The following is an 18154-nucleotide window of genomic DNA, read 5'->3' on the forward strand; positions in this document are numbered from 1 at the left end:
CACCAGAAGGGAGAGAAGGTCGTGCTCCCACCAGCCGCTCCAGTAAGGTCCACTCTGGAGGAAAGCCAAGCGCATTACCCAGAGGAATTCTGTCCTAAAGCCAGCTCTCCCAGAAGGAAGTTCTAATCCAAGACCTGGCTCTTCCTCAGCTAAAGAGCCTCACAAAAAGCCTATCTCTGTCCATGTGCCCAGAGCCACAGCACTGCCCTATCCCATGGGGTGACAGTGCTGCTCTGTGTGCTCACACAGACCCACAGCTCACCTCCCTGCTTCATCGCATGGAGCAAAGGGGACCGCAGCCTCATCCCTCCCAGTGGTCAACCTCCAGCCTGGAGCCACGGCATTCCCAATCACAGAAACCAGGCTGAGGAGAGGAGCACCCGGAGCAGTCACTCACTCAGACACACACCAGTCCAGCACAGCTGGGTGAGCTCCGGGTGCGTGGCACCGACAGGCCACGTGCTGCGGGTCACAGCACGGAGTCACAGCGGGGTCTTTGGAGTAATCTGCAACCGAGACGTTGTCGGTTGCAATGTCCTCCAGAGCCTGGGTGTAAGCCCTGCTGATGGCAGGCAGCACCTCCTCGTACTCTCTGGATGCCACGTCCAAAGGCTCCTGCTCCTGGGTATCGCGATCCAGATTGAAAATGAGGGGTGGCTGGTGATGCTCAGGCGGCCCAATGCTCCCATCGCAAGCCATTGCTCCTCCTAGGGAGGAAGTGAGAGGAAAACACTGAGTCTGCACTGCCCAGGGATCACCTTCATGTTCCTCATCCATCTATGATGGCCCAGTCCCACCATGGCCAGCTTCAGGAGCCTGGGTCCTGCTGCTAGTCCAGGCGTGCTCCTGAGGCTGCAAAGCCACCGTGCAGGCACAGGTGAATGCATATTTACTCCTCACTGGGTTTGCTCTTGAATTAACCTGAGTTGGTTTTTACCTGTATCTGCAGGGAACCAAGAATTCCACAAGCTTTTTCCCAGACTTTATGATCAATAAAAGGCCCTGGTACCTGTGGTGTAAAAGGCCTTGTACTGAGCCAGCCGCAGTGCCTCTATCCCACCATCCTTCCCAGCTGCCCCGCTGTTGGGATGGAGCAGAACCTGCAGGAAGAACAGAAAAGGGCCCATCAGCTCATTGCAGAGTGAAAACTGCTCTGTGAGACCCAGACGTGCCACATCCCATCCATAACAGATTTAAACACCATTTAACCCCTGGATTGTGAGCAACCAACTGAGATTTGGTTGTTGAACGGAGGGGGAACAGTGGAAGGGCGCTGGGGAACAGCAGCATCTCCCTGTGCCAACCTGTCCCCGCACACAGGACCCTCTGAATTCACCTCCCCAGACCAATTCCGCTGCAATAAAGTGATCACAAAGGTGTGGGAGCTTTCAGCAGAGAAGAACTGAGCATTTCGGAGCTGGGATGTTCTCTGTGTCACCACCACTGCCCCATGCCCAGGAGACACCCATCTCCTCAGTGCTCACAGCTCAGTTAATGGCAGGGACATCTAAGGGAGCCAGATCCCTGCCTGGGGCCAGCAGCAAGCCCCAAGCTGAGGGTGAGCTCATGCGATGGGTAGGTGAGGTGCTGGAACATCGCTCCCAGTCCAGCATCCCACCACTGACTCACCCCGCTGTGCGAGTGCTCCCTTCCCTAACAACAGGGAATGGGGCTGAGGAGGAAGGGAAGAAGAAGGGAAGGGTGGGTCAAATCCCTCCCTTTTGGTATTTAGGACACTTGATCCGTGCAGGACAACAGCTTTGGCATAGGGCAGCGGGAAGACAAGTGAGCTGGACGGTGCGGCCGGCTCCTCCATCAGATAGGATCTGCTGCGGAGCCAATGGCTTCACCGAGGGCTGAGTCACTCGAGGTTTCCTCCCTGGGAATTGAGCTTAAAAGTGATTCAAGAAATTTCCACTGTGCTACAAATGAGAACCAGCTGCTGCAGATGGAGGGGCCAAGCTCAGGAGCAGCGCTTGTCCTGCACTGGTGCCTTAGCAGGTGCCTGGCATGTGCATAGCATCATGGAATGGCTTGGGTTGGAAAGGACCTTAACATCATCCAGTTCCAACCCCTGCCATGGGCAGGGACACCTCACGCTAGACCTGTCACCCAAGGCTCTGTCCTTGAACACTGCCAGGGATGGGGCAGCCACAGCTTCTCTGGGCACCCTCACAGGGAAGAGCTTCTGCCTTATCTCCAGCCTGAACTTCCCCTCTTTAAGTTTAAACCCATCGCCCCTTGTGCTGTCACCTCGGGGGCTGGTTGGTACCTCCCCCAAAAATGCCAGGATTCAGGATGGGGGATGATTTCCAAATGCTGTCTGCTTCCTTCATCACCCTCCATTGCAGGTAAATTAACCAAAAGTTCACCTAGAATTTGGTTTAAAAATCATGTTTTAGGGTTAAAGATGAAGGCTGTAAAGTGAAGGAAGTAGTGCAGTGCAAGCTGCAAGGGGAACCCCCGCTACAGAATCCCCTCACACTGACACTCTGTTGGAATAAAGCAGCTCCAAAGCAGCAACCATCAAATACTAAGGGCCCACGAAGGTACCAGGAACTGAACCAATCCTGCTTCCAGCCCTAAAGCTGTGCCTACACCTTCAGCAGCACAGCTGGGATGCTGCCATCTCGGTGTAAAGGCACTCAAACCTTCACCACCACCACGCACGTTCCTAAACCTGCCTCACAAAGCCCCATGCTAAGAAAATCTATTCTAATTTACAGCATCATTAAGGAGCTGCTTTCGATTGAGCCCTTTCAAGGAACATTCCCAGGCCTGCAACACCTCTATTGATCCCTGACTTTGTTAACAGAAACATAGGAAAGGGAGAAAAAGGCCTTTTCTCCCCAGAAAACCCCTGTCTGGGCTCTGGGCTGTTTGCACACCCCCTTCTGCCATGAAGCTCATGGAAAGAGCTTATTTGTGTGACACCCGTACCCTTGACACGTTCTGGGATGTGTTTGTTTTCACTGCAAACAGCCTTGCTCAGGACAGGACCTCGGTGTCACCCCAGCCCCATCACAGGCTGCGCTGGTGCGGAGCGAGCAGGGACACTGAGCAGGGTTACACTGGTTTATCCCAAGAGATCCCAGTTAGGGAAGAGCCTGTTGGGGGGTGGGATGAGCACAGGAATTGCTCTGGGGAGGATTTGTGACAAGGAAAACCCTATAACACCAAAGGTGGGGCTGCTGCCAGTGCTTGCAAGAAGGAGATGAAAGCCAAGAGGGAAGGGAGTAGGGACGTGTGCTTGCTGCCCATCACATGGAGATGGAGCCAGTGGGTGCTCTGTGTGTGTCTCCCAAGGTCACCCCATCCCTGGATCTATCCCCTGCTCATGCTGCCGGGATGGGCAAGAACAACCCTGCTGTGCCCAGTGGCTCCCAGCTCCACAGGGGTTAATTCAGCCCTGATTGCAGCATAAATCACCCCCAAAGAGTGCCAGGCTGGGGTGATGCTGAGGAAGCCAGGGTGGTGCATCCCAGCTCAGGACTTCATTCCTTGGTCTGAAAATGATGGAATGGCTGGCACGGGCTCGTACCCCTTTGTCCTGACGCCCAGCAAACCATTGCTCCCAGCAACCCATCACTCCCAGCAAACCAAACCCCATTCCAGCACCACATCCGCAGCAGAACAGGGTTAATGGTGAGGAGCACAGCGGAGCCCGCTGGCCGTATCCCATCCGCTTCCCCACTTTCCCTCACGGTTCATCGGAGGGTTCCATAAATACGAAGCAAATACCAAACCCCTGATGGACACAGAAAGCAAATCCAGGACCCCCACTGGGAGCTGGCTCGTGGTGCTCGCAGGAGGCTGGACTTGAAAAGCAAACTCAGGCTTTATCTATGGGGCTGCTATTAAAGTCACTGCTTTTTTTACCCTTTTTCCTTTGGTTCTGCACCAATCCTGTGCCACCCTGACAAGAGCATCACCACTTGTTCTGCGAACTGTCAGCAGCTCCTATTGTATGGACAGAGAGCTGCAGGGTACAGGGTGTGCTCTCCCGCTTCAGCATCAGTGATAACAAGGAGCTGGGAAAAGGATATATGCATTTATATATGCATATAAAATGTGATAAATAAAGTGGACACAACCATGTCTGAGCCCCTGGAATCTTCCCTTTCCCACAGATTCACCTTCTGGGTGCAGGCAAGCCCAAGCATCCCCCGGGATGGCAGCCCTGGGACAGCAGGCACAGGCAGGCACACTGAGCTGTTGCTCTTACCTGTAATACCAGGTTTATGAGCAAAGCCTAAATCTTGATTAATCCAAAAGCCCTTTTACCCTGGTACCCTGAGCCTTGGTACTGCACTTGCCTGTGTCTGGCCATCCTCCTCCTCCAAGCCAGGGGGATGATGCTCCCATGACCCAGCACATCACCTTTCCATCCCCATGTGAGCTCAGAGGGGATGGGATCTATTGTCAGGAGTGGGATGGCACCAGGGGGTGTCTCTCCCTTACCTTGTGCCCCACATCCGACCACCCAAAGAGCACCGGGGACACATCCAAGCCATCGAAGCGCCTGTCCGGGGGAAGCGCTGCCCCAGCCAGAGCCACCAGCGTGGGGAAGATGTCCAGAGCACTGCGGAAAGAGGCGGCAACATCAGAGCAAGGACCAAAGATCCCCGCAGCATCCTCCCAACCCACCCCATGGCACTCAATGCACTGTAATAGGGGAGTGCTCTGGGGGGAAGCAGCTTCTCAGCACCCATCCCAAGAGCAGAAGAGGTTAAAGCCAGCTCCGAGCAGCACTGGGCCCTGGCAGCACTCACATCACTCACCCCCCACCCTGGTGCCGGCTCCTCGCCAGGCGCTGCAGGTTCAGCCAGGATCTGCTGCTCCCTGTGCCTGGCAAATCCCACAGGGCAGAAGCAGCCCCTCCTTGTCCCCATGTCCCCCCCTGTGTCCCTATGGGACAGCAGTGGGGTCACCCTCTGGAGAAAGCACTGGCACAGGGACTTTTGATGCCAATGGCAGCAGATCCCGTGGCCCCAGTTAAACGCGGTCTCGCTTCTGCACGAGCCAAGCAGGCAGGGTGGAACATGAGAGCGGTGCTGGTCTGTGTGCACCCGTCAGCATTTCCACCTCCCTGGTTTGTCAGGGCCTCAGTCACAAACCCAGCACTCAGGCCTCAGCATCGGTTGCTTCTTGATATGGAGGATGCAGGGAAGGAGCGGGTGATGCTGTATCCCTCTGGCTCCAAGGGGATGCAGAGGGACAGTCTCTGCTTTCCCACCTGCTGCCTGCGGCTCTGGGGATGGAGCCTGGATGTGGCAATTCCTCACTATCCTGCACATCCCCATGGCATGGAGGGGCTGTGGGTTGAGCACAGTCATTGCTGGGGGGGGACAGGATGCTCACAGCCCCCCATGTCTGACCCTCGCTGCCATCCTCCTGTGATGCTCGAGTGTCCATCTCATCACCACCGCATGAGCACATCCCTCCCTCTCATAAACACAGTGTGACTCCACACCTCTGAAACAGAGCCACACATACCAGGGGTGTCCCATGGGCCAGGGCACATCAGCATGGCCAAGTGCCGTATCCCAGCACCGCCATCCCCATGGCATGGGGATGATGAGCTGGTGCTGAGCATCCAACAGGGATGCAGCCCTAATCCCTGTGGCTGAGCATCCAACACGGACTCAGCCCCTATCCCTTCGGCTGCAAACCCCTCCTGCCAGCAGCTGGGGGGGGGGGGTCTGTTGCTTGCCCCAGTAGCTGGAGGGGGTGAAAGCCCCAGATCCCTCAACCTGGGGACCTCAGGGTGCTGCTGTGGTCCTGCCATTGCACTTGCCCTGCCCGGTGTGTGCTGGTGGCTCTGTGAGCAGAGAGAGGAAAGAGCCCGGGATAAGGGCCCCCATTCAATGAGTTTCCATTTAGCTGCTAAGAGACGGAGGGAACAATAAGCACAAACACTGCGGAGCGGCAGCCCCGGTACAGGGCTCGCGGAGCTGAAGGAATTCTGGCTCCCTGCTGGGCCCAAGGCAGGGCACATCCCGGCCAGCACCTCGCTGAGGTCAGCCCAGGGACACCCCAATGACAGCGCAGGGCAAGCCCCGGGGTGCTCAGCACCATCAGCATCTGGCCCTCGGCATGGTGCGTGCAGACCAAGGAGCCTCAACCCATGGGGTGGGACTGCTAGAAACAGGTGGGAGAACATAATTGAAGGCAATCGTGGGTGAAGATCCCCCTGGCCATGGGCAGATAGAACCAATGGGAAAAGGCATGAAAAAGATCAGATTTTGGTCAAAGTCAGCATCAAACACTCTGGCTGTGTTTGATGGCACATCCTGAAGTCGTGTGTGCAGGAAGAGGGGAAGCCACGCTGCCAACCCCTGCCCTGGCCAAGAAAGGCTTAAATCTGACTCAGATTCTGCTACAACCCTGAGCATGGAGGGAAAAGCGTTTGGGAGCAGCCAGGGACAGGCAGCTCCCTGCCCGCTGCCCGAGGGCTGAACTGGGCTGAGCATCCCTGGCACTAAGGCTGCCCTGCCCAGCACTGAGGAGCTGCAGGCAGCAGCAGGCAGCAGCAGGCAGCTGAACCAGCAGTGCCCACACACATCCCTGCCTGCCCAACCTGCCCAGCCACGCTGGTGCAATTCACTCCTCCACCACCCCACTGACCTATTTCTTCCATGCCCTACTTTGGGTCGGGACAGGGAAGGGCAGCAGCGCGGCTCCGACAATTAACTGTGATTGCAAAGGGCTGACGAGGCAGTTTCCTGCAGAACCCAGCGTGCAGGTGCAGGTCCAGGGCATTGCATCAGCGCCGAGTGCTGGCCCCGGGGCACGCTCACCCTCACTCACCCCTCCACTCCCTGTTCCAAAGCGGTGCTGGGAGAGGCACAGCCCTGGCCAGGCGCTTCTCCAGACCCGGTGTCAGCGTTTTCATAACCTCAGGGGCAGAAGGAGGCTCCTGCAGGGAGCTAACGCCTGCCCTTGCCCAGATCCTGCCCTTCCCAAGGGATCCCACCACACAGAGGTCCCTCCTCGCATGCTGTGTCTGTGCACTGATTTCATTCCCTTTATCCCAGGTTCTTGGTCTTCCCGTCAGCTGGAGGGATGAGTCTCCAACTGCCCTATTTCACATGCTTGTTCTTTGAGGGGTGCCTAAGTGCAGAGGAAAGCCACATGCCCTGGCATGCTGTGAGCACTGAGCAGTCCATGCCTTTCACATCCCTCAGACAGTTGGGCTCATTCAGCTCCAGGGAGACCTTAGAGCAGCTCCAGTGCCTAAAGGGGCTATAGGAAACCTGGAGAGGGGCTTTGGACAAGGGCCTGTAGGGACAGGGGAAGGGGAATGGCTTGAACCTGCCAGAGAGGAGACTGAGCTGAGCTCTTAGGCAGAAGCTCTTCCCTGTGAGGGTGCTGAGGCGCTGGCACAGGGTGCCCAGAGAAGCTGTGGCTGCCCCATCCCTGGCAGTGTTCAAGGCCAGGTTGGACACAGGGGCTTGGAGCAAGCTGCTCCAGTGGAAGGGGTCCCTGCCCATGGCAGGGGTTGGAGCTGGAGGAGCTTTAAGGTCCCTTTAACCCAAACCATTCTGATTCTATGATCCCTCCATGTTCCTCTGTATTCCCTGTCCAAGAATTCAAGCCATGGCCAGGACCACAATGGTGACAACTTTCTGAGCATGAACCATCACTCGTGCCCCCAGGCTGCTTCCCAAACAGGAGCTGGCATCATCTTGCACCACCCAGGCATGGCCCCGTGGCAATGCTGTGCCATGGAGGGCACCGGGTGCACTGTGACTCCTGGGGAGCTACAGAGCCACTTCCCAAGCACCTAACGTGCAGCACAGCCCGTGCTGCAGCAGGTTTATGGATTCCAGCTGTCCAACCTGCCGGGCTGGAGCTGGGAAATGCAGGAGATAAGGGTGAGGAGATAAAGGGAATGGCTGGGCTTGGTGCAGGGCTGCAGGAGGCTTGGTGGGACAGGAGATGGGGACAGGCACTGGTTCTGCACCATCCAAGCGGGTTGGCAGCTCTGCCCCATGTTCTAGAGGTCAATTCACCATCCACCACGGAAGGGTTTGGAGGTGACACCCAGTGGGTGCTGTGAGCTCCCCATCCCCTCCACCAGACCTCAGCACATGATCCAACCTTCCCCCACTTGCAAAACCCCATCTCCCAGAGCTGCCCTCAGGCCATGTAAGGAGTAAATGGCTCCAGCTTATCTCATGGACCTTAGAAACACCCAACGCCTCCAGGGGCCACCAGTCAGGACCAGCTCCCAGCAGCTGGAATGCTCTTTCCCAACATCCATCAATCCTTGGCCCCACCATCCTGACCTCCACCTTTGCTGCTGCAAGAGCCAAAAGGGCACAGAGCATCGCCCCACACGGCCTCTAGCTGTGGCCCCCCCATTCCCACTGCATTTGCTGCAAGGGAGGGCTGTAAAGAGGGATACAAGCGCTGCAAGGGAATGATGCAATTGGTGCAGGAAGAGGGGCAAATTGCTGCATGGAGAGGTGCAAACTGCTGCATGGAGAGGTGCAAACTGCTGCATGCAGAGGTGCAACACAGTTGCATTCATGGCCCCTCCATGCCACCCATCCAGTGAGGCCAGGAGCAGGCGGCTGCATCCCTTCCCCTCTGCTCCCATCCCCGCCGCATCCTGCACGGATTGCAAGCTCCATCGCTCCATCCAGCCCTTCCCACAACCGCACCTCCTCCACATAAAGTCATTCACAAACCACAAAGCCTGAGCCTGCTTCTTGGTGGGGAGAGGGAACATCGTCATCTTTTAATCATCGGGAGGCACTCGGCCACCGCGGCCGGGAGGCACCGGGAGCCCAACGCCAATCCACGGCCGCACAAAAAGCCCTTTCAACTCTTTGCTGAAGCATTAAAGTCTTACAGGCTTGGGAGAGGACAAAAGCACAGAGCCTGGCACAAAGCTGGCAATAACCAGCACAAGCAGCTGATGCAGCCAAAATCCAGGTCATCACCTAGGTCCTGGTGTGGGGATGGATGCGGGGTCCTTCCCAATGGGGCTCTTACCTAAGCAAGGCAGGGCTTGTCCGCTTGGCAGGGATGTGGCCAGGCCAATACACCAGTGCTGGGACGCGGTGCCCTCCTTCCCAGGTTGTTTGCTTTGCTGAGCTCCCACCTGCAAGAGAAAAGGGCAGCGCTCAGCATCCTGCTACTCAGGAGGTGATGGGAAAACCAAGGAGCTTCCCTGAGAAAGGAGCTACTCGGAGGCAGAGATGGAGTAAATGACCCCAAAGGAGGATGATTTCACTGTAGAGGGTGAGGGGAGGGAGAGGAGTTACAGGGTTCTCCCTCTAAATAGGGAAAGGAAAAGGAAAAAGGAATATAGGAAATAGGAATAGGAAATAGGGAAAGTGAAAGGAAAGGGGGCCAGCTTTGGTACTCTTTGTGTTTGTCCAGTAGTGATGAGAAATGCAGCCAACTGACAGAGCAGCCACATTTCCACCCGCTTCCAATGTCAGGTGAGAATATGGAGCAATTTATGCCAGGGGATTCAACAGCTCTTGTAGGTGCCCTCTGTGTGGTAGAGCACCAACAGCCCCCCCAGCCTGCTGGAAACCTGCTTCATTAAAACCACTATCCTGCTGATAACCCTCCTGAGGGTTAATCACCCTGTTGTTTCCCTGTCATCACCCAAAACTGCTCTGCCCTTGCGTTTGAGATGTATGGCATGGGGAAGCTGCCCGGTCCTTTCCTCCATTGAGATGCTGAGCAATGAAATGGGGATACCGAGCAAGAAAATGAGGATGCTGAGCACTGAAATAGGATTACTGACCACCCAAACTGGTGTAAGGGTGCCAGAGAGCCTCTGCTTTGGCCATAGCCCAAAGGGCCCCAAGCAGCTGGGGGGGGAAGGGGCTGGGAATGGGGCAAACAGAACATCCCAACCCGATTCACGGAGCAAACTTCCCAGGCAGAGCCTTTGTCCCCCTGCCTTTCAGTGTGCACATGGCAACGGCGCGCGCCCAAAGCCATTTCCTCTGGGCAGAGCCAAGAGAGAGGCGACCATGTCCCTTTGCTCCTCTGTGTCCCTGTGCCCATTCCCAGCCTGGCCGGGCCTCCTTAGGAATCACTGCCTGGTGCTACGGGAACCCGGGCTCATCCTGCACTCCCAAGCGATGCTGATGTTCCCAGAGCATCGATGCTGTGGTGCCATCAGCACTGGGAATAGTCCAGGGAAAATCTTCCTGACCCTGCTGCCTGTCCTGGTGCACGTCTCAACCTTTCCCATTCCTCACCCAAACTTTAGGTGTTCTAACCCTAATGAACATCTCTTTCGGGCCTGGAGCAGTGGGACACGGGCAGCACCGGGATCTCTTATGGCTATGGAAATGTAATAGGGCTTCTAACATGCACCACGTGTGGCTTAAGTGAGTAAGGTGCCTCCCCTGCCTTCAGACACCATACGAAGTTACAGCAATTACAGCAGTTAATATCAGTCCCCATCTCTGCATGTACATCAAATATGTCACTGCAAGACAGCTGCATTGAGAGCTGAACTGAGCATTCCCGTGCTGGGATGAAACCCCTGGTCCTGCTCCCACTCCCACAGGCCCTCAGTGCAGGGACACCAAGTCAGGACCCTCCCAAACCTGCCTCAAAACACACAGAGCATCACATCCCCCAAAACACCTCCATCCCGGAACCCCCTTAGCTGGGATAAGGTGGGAGATGGGGTTTTGGGATGAGCTGGGGGCTATGGGAACCTCCCCGGCCAGATCTGGGGGCAGCACACAGGGACGTGCTGCTCTCTTCCATCTCCAGTGACCATCTGGAATCAATGCAAAACATCCCTGGAATCTGGGTTGGACCCTAAAGGAAACACCAAGCCATGAGTTATGTATAAGCTATGTGGAACGTATAGAGTGCAGAGCAGCCCATCCTCACCTGCTCCTCAAGGGGCTTTTCCCCTCGGGATGCAGTGACTGAGCATCCCCCAGCACCCAACACGGTGTTGCAGTGTCAGACCCACCAGCAGCAGCACTGACACGGAGCTGGCTTTCAAAACACCCATCCAACAGCCAGAGGGACTCCAGAAGCCATCCCTCCCCATTGGTATTTACAGCCAGCTCCAGTGCCCTGCCAGCCACAGGCAAGGGGCTCTCGCAGGGCAGCGAGAGCCTGGAAAAGGGCCATGTTTTCCCAGCTTTGTTCCCGAACGCTGGACTGCTTGTACCATCTGCTCCAGCTTGTGACTGCTGGTTGCTCAAGAGCAACCCGGGTCATCAGCAGGGTTTGTTTACTAAGGAAGGAAAAAAACCACCCTAAGGTTAGGATTTCATCCCGGGAACAGCTGAAGGAAAAAGGTTCTGGGAATGGGATCCAGCGCAGCGGCCGCGTCTGCCCGGGGAAGTGGCCACGGCTGCATCGCCTGGGTGTCAGGAAGCGGAGGAGGAAGGAGGCTCCCTCCCCGCTGACCCCGAGCCGAGGGGAACGGAGCCGGAGCCGGGAGCGCGTTTACACCGCGTAACACGAGCAGAAGTGGGAAGCGCCTGACTCATGCGTGCCTCTGGCTGAGACCAACCCGCTGAGCAGATGGCTTGGCCGGAAGAGGAGGGCAGGCAAGGGGAAAAACTGCATACATGTATATTATATATACATATGAAGTAATAAATGGTGAAGAGAAAGGAAAGTGCTGGAGGGCAGCTGGCAGGGGATGCAGGTTGGGGGCTGCGAGATCCTGGCGCTTGGGCAGTGAGAGCATCCCAGCTCCAAAACCAGCAAACACTCACCTCAAGCTCTGGGTTAACAGGGACTGAAGGGGATAAGCCCTCCCAACACTGATTTTAGGGGAAAACTTGACTGCTTGAATGACAAGAATATATATATAAGAACATGCATGTGTTGAGGACAATCTGGGGTGTCTTTTGGGGTGTCAGCCAGAAGAAGGGCTGGGGGGGTGAACTGCTCCTGTGTTGGGCAATGAGGGGCTTTGTGGAGTAGCATCCATGTGGACAGGGAGCCCCAGGTTACCTCTCTGCTGCTGCCAGGCCCCTGTGAATGGCCCCAGGCGTCCGGCCAGCTCACACTTCTGTGCCCAAGGGCCATTGTCACCTGCAAGAGAAAGAAGCATCCCTATGAGCAACAACGGGACCAGGGAGGGAACAGATCCTCAATGGGAATGGGCGAGGACAAGTGACTCCATCCCTTCCTCCCATCCCTGTGATGTTTTCCCATGCCATGGGCTCATTCACTGTCTTATCTAGCAGCTCATTCTCAAGGGCAAGGGCTGCCCAAGCCCTGGGTGAGGGGCTGGAGCCGAGCTGGGGCATAGGGAGCGGGGACAGGGCTGCCACCAGCTCTGGGTGTTAATGAGCAGCAGAGCGGTTCCTGCGGTCAGGAGTGAGACATCCTCATTAGGAGCTGCTCAGCCAGAGCGGATTTGGGCTTCTTAATGAACGAGGATTTGTGATTTAATTAGGCCCAGCCCTGCAGCCCAAGGGGGTGGCAGGGTGGGGACCCGGCTGAGTGGCTACAGCATCGCCCTGCGATGCGATGGCCCCAGGCAGGGGACAAACACATCCTGCCCCTGCACCCATCACACACAGCCCAGCGCTGCCCCCATCACCGCAGCCCGGTTTCCTGCTGTACCTGTGAACCACAGGAGTGTGTTCCCCTTCCCATGGCTGTCAGCAACCTGCTTTATCCGTCCCACCAGAGCATCCATCTCGCTCAGGGAGGCTCCGTAGATGCCTGAGGCAAAGGGTGAAGGGGGGACCCCCAAAGGGACGTGCATATGGGCCAGTGCCAGGTAGAGGAAGAAGGGGCGTCCGCTGTCACTGCATGGGAGAAAAGGGGAGCATGTTCAGATGGGTTGGGGAGGCAGGAGGTCACCAGGGTGCTGCAATGCCAAGCCTGGGGACACAGAGAGGTGGCTCTTCCTCCTGGGAGCACTGCAGCCACCCCAGCCTCTGCTGCAGCTCCCAAGGGGGAAAAGCAAACCCTGTGGGTACCTGTTCCCCTTGCAGTGGGGATACTTGGCCCACTGTGAGCATAAACATCTTAAACCTCTCCCTTGTCTCCCTGTTGCCAACTGGCAACCCATTTGGAATGGGTTCTCTGTATCAACCACCAGTCAAACACCCCATGTTGGTGCACCCACCTCCCTCCCCTCTCTCAGAGTCCATTCTGGCCCTTCCTTCCCCTCCCCAGCAAGCACTTGGCCCCCGCAGTGGTTTCAGCAGAGGATGAGCAGCAGAAGGATGCTCACACGGACCGCGAGCGCAGCCCGGGACAGGGAGCGCAGCACGTTCTGCCCCGCTGCCTGTTTGCGTTTCAATCATCCCAGGACATGTCCTGTTTTCTTGTTTACAGCTATATTTATCCCCTCCAACGAGGCCCGCTCTTCCTCAGGGACCTCCGAGGGGAAGGGTGGGATGACGCGCGGCAGGAGGGGCCGGATCCCGGCTCCGGCCGCCCCATCGCTGCCTCCAGAAAGCTTTGGGGGCCCCTCCAACGTGTGCTGTGGCATTTCCTTCCTTTACCCGTCACCCACCTGGGGTGGAAAAAGTAAATCCCATCCTGCTGGGGCTGCTGCATCCTTCCCCAGTGGGGCTGGAGCCCTGTGAAGGGCTGTGCCCCCCCCAGCACCATACAGAATGCTGAGGTTCAGGGGATGCTGATGCCCTCTCCTTGCAAATCACTGCTGTGTCCTTCCCATTTCCCATGGGATATGCCATGCCTATTTCCCATGGGATGAGGCATGCCAGAGACCCTGGAGCAGGGAAAGCTGCTTCTCCTGGTTCTCATTCCCTCCGGGAGCACCGCTCCAGCATCCAGAGGGACTCAGGACTGCTCATTCACCTGAACATCCCGTTTGTTTCCTGCCTCGACATTTCGGAATTCTCCCTGAATTTAAGCAAACATTTAACTGATGACTCCAAACAAACACCCCTGACTTTTGCTCCCACATCCACTGCCCTCTGTGAGGATCCCGAGAGGAGCCAAATCCCACCACCACCATGGACACGACTCGTTAAAAAAACACCGAGATGACAAATCCGGTGTCTTTTGTTGCCCTGTAATGGATGAGTCAGGCAGAGGGAAACTGGAATAAGCCATCAAAGAGACGGAGAGAAAAGGCAGGCACCTGCTTAATCCTGTTCTCCATGAACGCAGATAACCCCCAAATACTGCTGGGAGTTTAGAGGTTGTTCCTATTAACCCGGAGCTCACGCGCTTGGTTTCACAGCCTGAGAGCATCCGCCCAGCCCGGAGGGATGGAGGTGTGCATGGAAGGAGGGGCTGCTGGTGCCTGGGTACCCTCCAGCCCTGTTACAAGCACAAATCCTGACCGTGTGGCTGATTCTTGATACCCAAAGGGATAAACTAGAGGTACTGTGTGTGCAGAACAGGACCAAGGCTTACAAGGAGCCATTTCCTTGCCCTGTCCCATTTAAACAAGCCTTTCCCCAAGCACTCCTGCAGGACCCCAGCCCTGGTCACTCTCCAGGTCTGTGTTATCCTGGGATGCAGGCGCGGGATGGGCTCGGACACGGCTGCCTGGCAGCTCTGCCCCTCCTGGTGCTGCAGGGAGGAGTTCTGCAAAGTCACAGCTCATAATCCCTGATAATAGGGATTAAAATTACACAACCCATCAGCAGGGCTTCGGGTCCTTGTCTCTGAGAAGAGACACTTTGCTCCTTAGGGAAGGGCTTGTCCAGGCTCATTGTGTCCCTGGAAAAGGCAGATCCTGAAGCACAGAGATCCCAGAGCACCTTACCCTCAAAATGGATTAAACCCCACATATGGGGCAGACTTAAAACACCCCCAGTGCTGTTCTGGTCCTGCTGCCATGGGTACACATTCAGTGCCTGCTTCCCTCCCAGCATCCCCCATCCACAGAGGCATCTTCACCTCTCAGCAGAAGTGTCCCGCTGCCACCTTGCCCTGTACCACTGAAAGATGGAGGGATGGAGGATGGATGGATGGATGGATGGATGGATGGATGGATGGATGGATGGATGGAGGGATGGAGGATGGATGGAGGGATGGAGGGATGGAGGATGGATGGATGGATGGATGGATGGATGGATGGATGGATGGATGGGCTGAAGCATTTCTATCCCTGCTCACATGGATCTCACTGCACTTTACTCCCAGGAGTACTTTGAGCCCAGCTCAAAGGCTTTGACCTTCCTTGTAAATGGTGGCTTTAAAAACATGTCACCCCTTTAGAGGAGATGCACCAAAAGGCTTCCACAGTGAGCGCTGCAGGACACCGGTGACAGCCTCGATGGCTTCTCCCTCCTCCAGCAGGCTGGGAAGAGAACCACAGAGCATCACCCATTCCCTGGTATGGTTGGTGGCATCTTACCTTGCCCTATGGATGAACTGTGCAGCCTCCTCCGCATAGCGCTGTGTCAGGCTGCTGAGGTTGACAGGCTGCTGGATGATGGTGGTGTTCTCAAAGAGAGGAAGGGCGACGTCCATGTAACAATCCTTCCTCGCCACCCTGCTGGGAAAGAGCCACCTCACACTCATCCCTGGAGCAGGGACCAGTGTGGGAGCAGACATGGAGCCTGGATGCTCTCCTGGCTTTACAGAGAGTCAAGGAGGGGACAAGAAAGGGGGTGATGCTGCTGTGTGTCCCCATGGCACATGGGACTGACCCACACCCTTCTGTGGGGTGCACAGGGGGAAACTGGGTGCATGGAGCATAAGGGGAGGCAACCACAGTGGATGCAAACACCCACATCCAAGTGCCAGCACTCAAACCCCCTCGTGTCCCATACCTGGCAATGGAGCCGTGCCGCGGGCAGGGTGGGCAGGGTGGGCGGTTGTAGCCAGGGGTGTCCGTGCAGCCCATGTCATGGCTATAGGGGATCCCAAAGTAGTAATCAAAGCCTGAGGAGCAAGTGAGAGTGTCAGCAGGGACAGCGTGACCACGGGGCGCTCAGCTCATCCCGCAGGCACAGTCCTTACCGCGGAAGCTGGGGTGATGGTGGCCGTGGTGTCCCAGGTGCCATTTGCCTGCAGGAAGCCACAGAGCATCACTTCAGGGGTTAACAGAGCTACAGCCTCCACCAGCCATCACCCACGAGGTGCCCGCAGCCCTTGGGGCTTTAATCTAGCAACAAGAAAGGCTCCTTGTTTGTGCTGGCTGCGTTTCCAGAATGCCTTCTTTTCTTTGCAGGAGCCCACAAGAAATGCACAAGGTATCTCGTGCCTGTGCAAACTGACTGTTTCCAGCCTTAAAAGACTCTTTCATGTGTTTGTTTTCAGAGGAGATGACTTCCTAACTCCTCACGAACAGCCAGCTTCATCCTCTGACCGCCAGCACACACTTACTGCCACTGAATGCATGGATCTAAGAGGAAGAACTGCAAAAACTAGGGGGCAAAGGAGAATCCAAGGGCTTTTTTGCCAGGTACAAAGGGCTTCCATGGGCTGGGGGAACCCACGGTGATGGGAGGATGCCCAAAGCCATGGGGCCACCAGCACCAACCACGCTGGCACCATGCTGCCAATCAGCACCAGCGGCATCACATGGGATGCGGGATGGAATTGCTGCTGTGCAGAGTCATGTTTGCTAAGGAAAACCCGGTGCATTCCTTGTGAGGTGAAGCACTTGGAGCTCCAACCCAGAACTGGGAAGGGCCAGAATTTCAGGTAATGGGTTTGAAAATTAACAACATGACCCTTTAGACCTCCCTGGAATGGTCAGTGTTGCACCTAACTACCTGTAGTCCCTCCTCCACAAGGGATGGACATGAGCATCTTCATCCCCCTGCTATCTCCCACCCCAGATGCCCCTTGCCATGACTGGTGTTACCTATGGCCCCTGTGCTGTACCCGGCGCCCTGCAGGACCTCGGCCAGGGTGGTCTCGTTCAGGGGGAGGCCACCAACCGACGTGACAGCAAAGTTGTGGGTCACCCCATTGCGTGCGCCAAGGCGCCCGGTGAGCAGCGAGGCGCGGGATGGGGAGCACGTGGATGCAGCCGAGTGGAAATCCACAAACCTGGAAAATGGAAGGACCCTTCATTCACAAGCCCCTGCATGGTCCAACCCTGCTCTGTCCCTCCCTGCTCCCCCGCTTGCATCCTCAGGGATGAAGGGCTGGAGTAGGGGATGATGCTCGCAGGTCCCAGTGGGGATGGATGGACCCACGCTCCCCAAGATACCATGACGTACCATGGGTACCGCTCTCTTGCTGCCCTCCCCATGTGCCCAAAACCACACCAACGAATCCCTTTGCCTGCCAGGAGTGAATTCCCCTTTGCTGCAGGACAGATTACCCAGGGATGCCTGGGAGAGAACCAGGGAGGGGGGACAGACGTTACCTTGTCCCTTCAGCAGCCAACTCATCCAAATGCGGGGTCTCCTTCGTCTCTGCCCAGTTGGCCCCCAGATCCCCCCAGCCCACATCATCTGCCAGGATGACAATGAAATTGGGCTGCTTGTATGCGGCACAGGGAGCCCAGAGCCCCACCAGCGCCATGGCCAGCACCACCACTGCCCATGGGGTCCCCATGGTGCCAAACATCACTTGGGGCACCGGTGACTTTGTCTTCCCCAAAGTCCCTCCGCTGTGTCCCTGTGGATGCAGCTGCCCCACGGGTGCAGGGATGCAAACGTCTCCCCCTTGGATGCTTCTATGAGGGCAGGTGCCTTGGCTACAGACGGAGCTGCAGCATCTCCTCTGTCTTTCACACCAGCCGATGTTCCTGCAATCGGCGCTAGCAAAGGTGTTATTCTTAGAAGTCAAAACCAGCCTTTGAAGTCACTGTCACCCTATTTTTAACTCCTCTTCCTTCCTGGTAAATATCTAATTAGACACCAAACCCAAGCGATGTTTTCCCCTCCAGAAGCGCGCTCGATCTGCAGCAGTGGCTCCTCTCCCTGTGTTTGTGTCCAACACACGGCTCTTCCCTGCAGGCTGTGCTCCTCAGCTCATGGAAGCACCGTCCTCTCTTGCTTTAGGTGGGTAAGTAACTGCTGTGGCTCTGCTGGTGACTGTCAGTGCATCCTTCACCTTGCATGGCTGCAGCAGCCCCTGTGCAATAGGAACAAGACCACATCAGGACCTGCTGGTGCTCCTGTACCCAGCCCGGGGCAGAACACTGTACCCATATACTGAGGCTCTGCCCTTGAAGCTGCACAGCACCACACGGGGACTGTTCAGGACCTTGCCTTCATCTGTAATAACTGACAAGCTC

The 18154-nt window shown here is 56.5% G+C and overlaps 1 protein-coding gene across 1 annotated transcript; it reads right to left on the reverse strand.

Annotated features, from left to right (window-relative positions):
• Window positions 1–393: 393 nt before the first annotated feature.
• Window positions 394–17597, reverse strand: ARSG (arylsulfatase G). Its single transcript, XM_061377263.1, has 11 exons — window positions 17279–17597; window positions 16769–16956; window positions 15919–15966; window positions 15729–15840; window positions 15311–15448; window positions 12586–12773; window positions 11968–12048; window positions 9004–9112; window positions 4462–4582; window positions 1010–1100; window positions 394–707 (listed from the first exon to the last, which is right to left on the reverse strand). Exons 1-11 carry the CDS (start codon window positions 17479–17481, stop codon window positions 394–396), a joined length of 1593 nt encoding a protein of 530 aa, XP_061233247.1. The 5' UTR covers window positions 17482–17597.
• Between the last annotated feature and the right edge of the window lie 557 nt (window positions 17598–18154).

The sequence above is a fragment of the Neopsephotus bourkii genome, unplaced genomic scaffold (genome assembly GCF_033783945.1).
Source record: "Neopsephotus bourkii isolate Nb327-2 ecotype Australia unplaced genomic scaffold, CSIRO-AGI_Nbou_v1 NB_1749, whole genome shotgun sequence".
Lineage (NCBI taxonomy): Eukaryota > Metazoa > Chordata > Aves > Psittaciformes > Psittacidae > Neopsephotus > Neopsephotus bourkii.

Excerpts from the sequence above, each read along its gene's own strand:
- ARSG (XM_061377263.1), bottom strand. The coding sequence starts at position 17,481 with ATGTTTGGCACCATGGGGACCCCATGGGCAGTGGTGGTGCTGGCCATG. Across the intron at positions 15,841-15,918 it reads CCATCACCCCAGCTTCCGCG|GCTTTGATTACTACTTTGGG; the intron begins GTAAGGACTGTG and ends CTTGCTCCTCAG. Across the intron at positions 708-1,009 it reads CAAGGCCTTTTACACCACAG|GAGGAGCAATGGCTTGCGAT; the intron begins GTACCAGGGCCT and ends CTTCCTCCCTAG.